This window comes from Magallana gigas, chromosome 6 (assembly GCF_963853765.1).
Source record: "Magallana gigas chromosome 6, xbMagGiga1.1, whole genome shotgun sequence".
Classification (NCBI taxonomy): domain Eukaryota; kingdom Metazoa; phylum Mollusca; class Bivalvia; order Ostreida; family Ostreidae; genus Magallana; species Magallana gigas.
The window spans coordinates 43754158-43761359 of NC_088858.1; the positions used below are offsets into that span (position 1 = coordinate 43754158).

Genomic DNA, 7202 nt, shown 5'->3' on the forward strand with positions numbered 1-7202 from the left:
TTTATGTTTCGTTTTCGGTTTTTTTTCTTTTGAGTGACAGAGTTTCACACATTGAACATAAAAATATGTTTTTTAAATCGAACGAGTATTGAATTCAGGTATCAAACAATTATGATTAAATCACAACTGCTGGTGATTTGATAAACCAAAACACACATTTTTTCAAAACCATAGTGATTTATTTGATTAAACAAATGTAATGAGAAATTAAAACGAAACATAAATACATATTGCATTTTACTTTATGATTAACAAATTTATGTATATGCCCAATCAAAAAAATTTTATTGTCTGTTTAAGCTTTATATTTTTAAAACAATTAAAATTATTCAAAAGAACAACACTAAAGACCTTTTTAGTCTACAACACATTAACACCATCCTGGAGACCAAAATCCTCCGTAACTGGTTGGGGCTGACGATGCCGAATTCTTAGGGAAATTTGCAGGAACAATTTGATTATGATAGTACTCGAGTCTCGACTTCAATTTTTTCACTATATCTGGGTGCTTCCTGGATAAATCGACATGTTCATTAGGGTCGTCTAAAATTAAAAAAAACCCCACAGAAATATGTTATAAACCAGATAAAAATTATTATACTCTATAAAGACTGTTTATACGCAACAACAATTCACTTACCCTGCAAGTTAAAGAGCATCATTTTGTCGAAAAAAGGGCGCATGCAGTTTGTCGAAACATCTTCGTTCAGGTCATAGCCTACATGATCTGGCTTGTACCAACCTTGGTGGAGCCCAGGATAACCATCAATCAACTTATAGTCACCTATCCTACTCCAAGAAACAATTTTCTCTTAAAAACTTTGTTTTATGAACTCGACTTAATAATCATCAGCAAAATTACCGTCAAAAGCTAAATGTAATTAAAATCTAAATCAGCCTATTCTATTTAAAAGGTTCAGTGCCATACATCCGGAAGCCGGCATACCTTATGGCTGCATGGCCACCAATCTCTGGCCTAAAGTCGTCAATGTTGTAGATAAACTCGTTTCTTTTCGATTCTCGTGCTGTTCGAAGACTATCCCACTGATCAATACCATCTAATTTCGAGTCTTCAAAAAAAAATATATATATATATATATATATATATATATATATATATATATATATATATATATATATATATATATTTCGTATATATTTACATTCCAAATGATTCTAAATATGCGTATTCGTATGCTTACTGACAATATTTGAAATGTTATATTTTGAATACAGATTTAGGCTTTGATACATTGTTGCGAATGACAAATATCAAAACGTGTTTTTTTTTCACCACCTGTACCATGCAATTACCTGCTGTTCCTCCTGCGGCGCTAAGCACAGTTGGCATCCAATCTACTGCATGAATTAATCTAGTAAAGAATAAAATTGTTTTAAAAATTTCCAACGTCTAATGATGGTTCATTAAAATAAAGAAAATAAAAAATTCTATTTCATAAAACCAGTATTTTTTCAGAAAATTCCGTCGATAAAAATGAAATGATTCATTATATCAAACTTCTTGAACTTATACCAAAATTGTAGTTACGAATGTTAAAATTCTACACGAGGCTGTGATGAACCTTTCACTATATTCAATCATGTTCCAAACTTGACATATAAGTGTTTAAACTATGAATTTTATTTTTTTACTAATATAAGCATTTTAGACATTTTCAATTTGTTTGACACAAGTATTAATCGCCATGTATAATGCTAAAATTGCAAAGAACAACACAAGTTCTGATGAAAACAAAACGCCCTCATATTAACATCTTAAGATTGTGAGACTGTGTGCGATATATTTCAATATAACATGGCTTTGATGAAAAAGTAGCGTGTTTCGAATATCACGAGCAGTTTTTAAGATGTTTTGAATTAAGAGGGAAAAAAATGCAAATCAAATAATTTTTAGGGTAAAAAATTAGATACAAGATATTAGACTACACTGTCAAGCATTTCTTAAAACTTTCAGCTTAATAATGTCAAATATTTTTGTTAAATGCTATGTGAACATATTTTGACTATACATATATACCAGTTAGCATTGCTTTAATCTCTCAGTGAAAATGTCATAATTTTTCCTACATTTGAGGAGTAGTTCGATTTCATTCAACCATATGTCAAGTAGGAGCTTGAACGGTAAAGAGTCATAACTGTCCAATGGAAATGGACGGCTTATTGTGTAGTTCGATAAGGCAGTGTTACTTATATTACGATTATAACTGACTACATAAATATATTGGATTGATCAATCCCATAGACGGCGAGTCGAAGTATTGATCAATGACTTATATGATGCATTTAATATTTATTTACTTTCTAGCTGAATAAGTGATGTATATATACATGTACTGTGTGGACTACTTACATAAGTAGTGAGAAATAATGAGGCGAGGTCGAGCCGTCTATGAGATTGATTAACTCGATTTATTTCTGTAGTTAGTCAGTAAAAAGCCCTATAAATGTTTGTTTTCCCGAAGATCAAATGAGACAGTTATTCACAAAATCGTTGATCTACGCAAGTTCATGTAAAAATGGTCCTACATCTCGTTTACTTTTTCAAAGTCAAATTCTTCAGAATTCTCATTCTCACTTAAAAATCTTCACTGCCCCTTAGTTTACTTCATATGTTTGGTAGTGATTTAATTTGATCTCTTTTCTGTGCAGAGGTTTGAGCAAATCTCGACGTCATTTTAGTTACTCCAAACACAACGAGACATCAAATTCAAAGGTCAACCACTCTTATCTAAAATTATTTTCTAAGGCAACTACTCCGAACATTTTAAGAAATGAAGAACGCAGTCTTTGTATTACTAGAAATTATATTGAGATTTCGAGATAAGTACATAAGCGTCGGCCATGTTGCCGAATATTATTTCTTCCTAGATGAGCATAGAGATATATACAGCAGTCAAGTGTCATTTTTAAACCAATGAAAGTGACATTTCAGTCCGAACTTTTAATTTCAGTCATGCAGCTATTAAATGACCATTATTGCCTTTCTGTGATACATGGCCAGTTACTTAATAAATATAATTTGGTAGCTATTTAATCATTTTTAATTAAATAAATGTGAACTTCATTATTTTAATATTTTGTGCAAACATCGTGCATAATGTATTGGTTTACCCTAGAGCCAAATTACCTACCCTGAATATTCATAGTTAAACTTTTGTATTCCTGCCCCGGTCACAAAAGCAGTAGCTCTAGTTCCTCCCTCAAACAAGGTGGCCTTTCCACCCCTCAAAGGGTAGTTATTTCCAGCAAACTTAACAGCACCACCATTCTATAAATACCCGGAACATTTACACTGATATTATTATTATCAAATCAAAGAATTGAAAGCATTATAGATTCATTTACATTTGTTACCATTTTTTCAGTAAAGTGCACAGTGGAAGATAGCAACACAAAAGGAAATGACTAACACTACAGATAAGATTCAATTAATACCCCCTTTAACAGCTATAAGTTTTTTCATTGATATTGGTGAATTTATTATGTGGACTACTTACATCAGTAGTAAAAATAATAAGAGTATCATTAAAAATTCCTTTGGTCTTTAGAGCTTTTGTAATGTTGCCGATAGCTTCATCCATTGCAGTTACCATACCTGATGATGAAAAACACGGTCAAAATATGGTAATGTCAAGAAAGGTAAAATATTGTGCAGTATTTAAATTCATTTTTCTTGTTTCATTATTTGTAGAAGAATAGCGTGTTACATTATGAAGACATGTTCACAACCTCGTAATAGTATCAATAAAATTGTTTGAATGAAATTTCAATGAGGTTTTTGTCAAATGCTCACATCAGATAAAAATACGTTATTTGATAAACAATGGTTGATTATGGTTCAAAATAATTAGATTCATATGTTTTCATTTTAATAGGCGTTTTATTTTGCTGATCCGCTCAAAAACAAATTTTCCAAAAAAAAAGGAAACAACGGCAGAAGTAGTTACCCATGTAAGTCCGGCGGCTTTTGGTATGTACATTGGTGTACATGTCAGTATACCTATTAGGGACCTATGGAATGCATGAATAAAAATAATATTGATTTTAAAAGTTGGAAAAGTACATTAAGTAGATTTAATTATAGATTAAAAAGTATTAGTACGGTTCAATCAAACTTACGTGATGTGCAATTACGTTTAAGCTCATTCGACTCATTTGGACGATTAAAGACTCACCTGAAGGGGTGCGTGTACAGATTGGAAAGGTAAGTACATGTATATCGGTTTGGATGCATCATGCTCCTTAATAATTGACTCTGCTCTCCGGGAATACAAAAACTGGTTGGCAAATAAAGTTAAAGAAATTCATTTCCAATGAATTAATGTTTATTTATCACTGAGGCAAATTAAAGGATTTGCAAAAGTTATTTTTCATGACCAGATAAAAAGCTCTATATTTATACAACCAAGAGTGTTTAATTTCGTTTATTTTCTCAGGTATGAATTACTATTTCATCATACTGATTGTTTTTATCATATCCTGAATATTTGTTTTTCCTTGATCTGAGGATATGCATAAAAATTTATCAGTCCCATTGAAATGCGTATCAACCCGATGATACTAACTAAATATATTATAACGCTTTTGTTGATTTAAAAAGCCCAACAGTCTTTTTCTTAAACTATTTCTATTATCTATTGACAGTTTTCTTAAACGAAGAGTAAATAAAATACTTACTGTGGAGTATTCACCTGTTGCGTTTACAGGTACTTTATTGTCTCTGAAGTCTTTACCTCCAGCTGTTAATGAAAGAAGATTTTTTGAAACCTTTACATGAATTAAAACTTAAGTTATTTCTTTGCTTATGAGCTATTGTCCGTTCACAACGTACATGGTATAGTTTAATTTGTTCAAAATTAAATTATGTTTTTATTTTGAATCCACGTGATGTTCATTACCGACACTGAGAGTATAGTAGTCTTCTTGGCCATTGTAAAATCCAAAGAATGTGTCAAATCCTCGATATGTAGGGGTACACTCCCATTTACAAAATCCCAAATGCCACCTTCAAACAAACGTTTTCAATCTATGCAGTAATTTGCTTCATTTTATTGATATTCTTTTCACTAAAAATATTAAATCACTTGTGGTGATATGAAATGTATACATGTAACTTGTGAATTAGTAATTAATAATAAGTGTACATTTACGGAATCTTATTGAAGACGTCCATTTTTTAAGTTTAGGTATAACATAATTTTGTTAATCATTTTAGTTCGCAAAATGGTAAATTACATGTAAATAACTACTTACTTTCCAATTGCATGAGTAGCATAACCAAGTTCCTTCAATTTCTGAGGTAAAAATGTATAGTTTAGAGGGGCACAAGTGGCTTGTTGTGGATTAATCGCAAGATGCTGAAAAGTCGTTCGAATTAGTTCTTATTAAGATACATGAGTAAAATTGCTAAAGAAAATACATCATGATACTATTTCCAAATGTATTACGTTTTTAAAATTGATAAGTAAATAATTTGAACCATGATATGAATTAAGCTAAGGTATCTTTTAAAATGATATCTTTTTTTCCTGGCAGAGCAAAGAACAATAGAATATGCTATTGTGAATATTATTTTGAATTCCGCTATTTGAAATCGATTCTTTAAAAGTAAATTTGGTGCAATACATTTTTCTTTACGTTTTTCTCTTAGTTACATTTAATATATTAACTCTTGTTTATACATGATGGTGTTACATTTGACAATTTATACCTGTAATCCAGATTTAAAGGCATAATGACCTGTCATGAATGAATTCCTTGATCTAAAATGCACAGAAACGTAAATAGATCCATAAATCCGTAGCGTTGAAGATATAAAATCATGATGAAATCTCCTCTTAAAATTCTATCTTTCGGATAAAAAGACTTACCCGGGCTATATTGTTGATGATTGTTGATTACTGGTACTAATTAATGAAGCATTAAAACTCACGGTGTGCAGACTGGCATTACGTAGGATGAATTCAGGATCATCCCACTGCGCGCCAATTTATCGATGTTTGGGGTGAGGACATCGGGGTTCCGAAATCCGACATCGTTCCAACCTTAAGAAAAACGTTTATATAATTTGCAATAAATTTAATTGTTATTCTGAATTTAAATAGTATTTTACATTTCCTGTATTTCCAAACAACATTATTTCTTTCCCTTAACCACACAAAAACTGATTTTAATCAACTTTCACACATCCAAGGCAAACTTTTTTATTATTATAAATTTGTTTCAAATTAAGTGGAGCACTATGTTCCTCTGTGTTCATGCGACCGCAGGGACATCGAAAACAATTTTGCTTTTTATATGATTAAATTACGTTTATGATACAATATTTATATGCTATAAGTTTACAATTATCTTACGTTGTTAGACTAAATAACGATAAAAGGATATAAGCGACAACAACGGGTACTTGTCTTTACAGGGTTTATTTTAAATCAGAAGAAAGTCAACATTGATGAGAATGAATTTAAAAAAAACTTAATCAAGTTAAACAAATAAACAGTGCAAAAATTAGCAAGCATTGAAATATTTCAAAGAAATCTTACATGAAGAGGGTTAAAGGAGAGAACATGAATTTTTGGCAATAATGGGCAAAAAATATACTTACCAAGATCGTCTGCTACGATGAAAAGAATATGTGGTGGTTTGGCTGAGACACACAAAAGAAAATGGACGAAGATGCTACAGGTGATAAATGAGGCAAATGTCTCCATTGTTGTACATGAATTAATAAATCTGGTATCGAAATACCGACATTTTAAGTTAATTTCAAGTCATGTGAATTAACCAAGGGGGTCAAAACATAGAACACATTAAAGATCTCATGAATGTTTGAACGTTCAAAAACTGGGTCTGTTTGGCGTGGTGTTAATAAATAAATAAACAAACTGTGCATCAGGTATTTTGATAAATGATTTTTTATCAAGTGTCCATAAGACTAGAGTACTCGTGCTATAAATTGATAGTTTGTTATCTGCTTAAATCTATAATAGTATTTAGTGTACAAAGGTCGTGTCTTTATCTACCTGTTAAAGAAGATACCTTTATTTGGTTTAAGAAAATGATCATGTGTTTTTTTTATCAATAAACCCACACTCATGATGTATAGTGATATTAAGATATTTAAAGGTATGACAGTTGAATAGGATGGACATTAATATTTATTTTCACACTAAGATAGTGTT

General features: G+C 30.9%; 1 protein-coding gene across 1 annotated transcript; it reads right to left on the reverse strand.

The window, feature by feature from the left end:
• Positions 1-224: 224 nt before the first annotated feature.
• Positions 225-6907, reverse strand: LOC136276125 (arylsulfatase B-like). Its single transcript, XM_066087157.1, has 14 exons — positions 6626-6907; positions 5954-6065; positions 5732-5783; positions 5275-5378; positions 4920-5026; positions 4699-4760; positions 4197-4298; positions 3969-4032; positions 3519-3616; positions 3153-3289; positions 1315-1373; positions 947-1070; positions 641-789; positions 225-543 (listed from the first exon to the last, which is right to left on the reverse strand). The coding sequence occupies exons 1-14, from the start codon at positions 6729-6731 to the stop codon at positions 371-373; spliced, it is 1449 nt and encodes a 482-aa protein (XP_065943229.1). The 5' UTR covers positions 6732-6907; the 3' UTR covers positions 225-370.
• Between the last annotated feature and the right edge of the window lie 295 nt (positions 6908-7202).

Bases quoted from the DNA above. Each gene is read 5' to 3' on its own strand.
- LOC136276125 (XM_066087157.1), bottom strand. From the start codon at position 6,731: ATGGAGACATTTGCCTCATTTATCACCTGTAGCATCTTCGTCCATTTT. The intron at 5,784-5,953 runs GTGAGTTTTAAT...TGTGCATTTTAG, and splicing joins GTAATGCCAGTCTGCACACC to ATCAAGGAATTCATTCATGA. The intron at 4,033-4,196 runs GTGAGTCTTTAA...TGCATTCCATAG, and splicing joins CTGTACACGCACCCCTTCAG to GTCCCTAATAGGTATACTGA.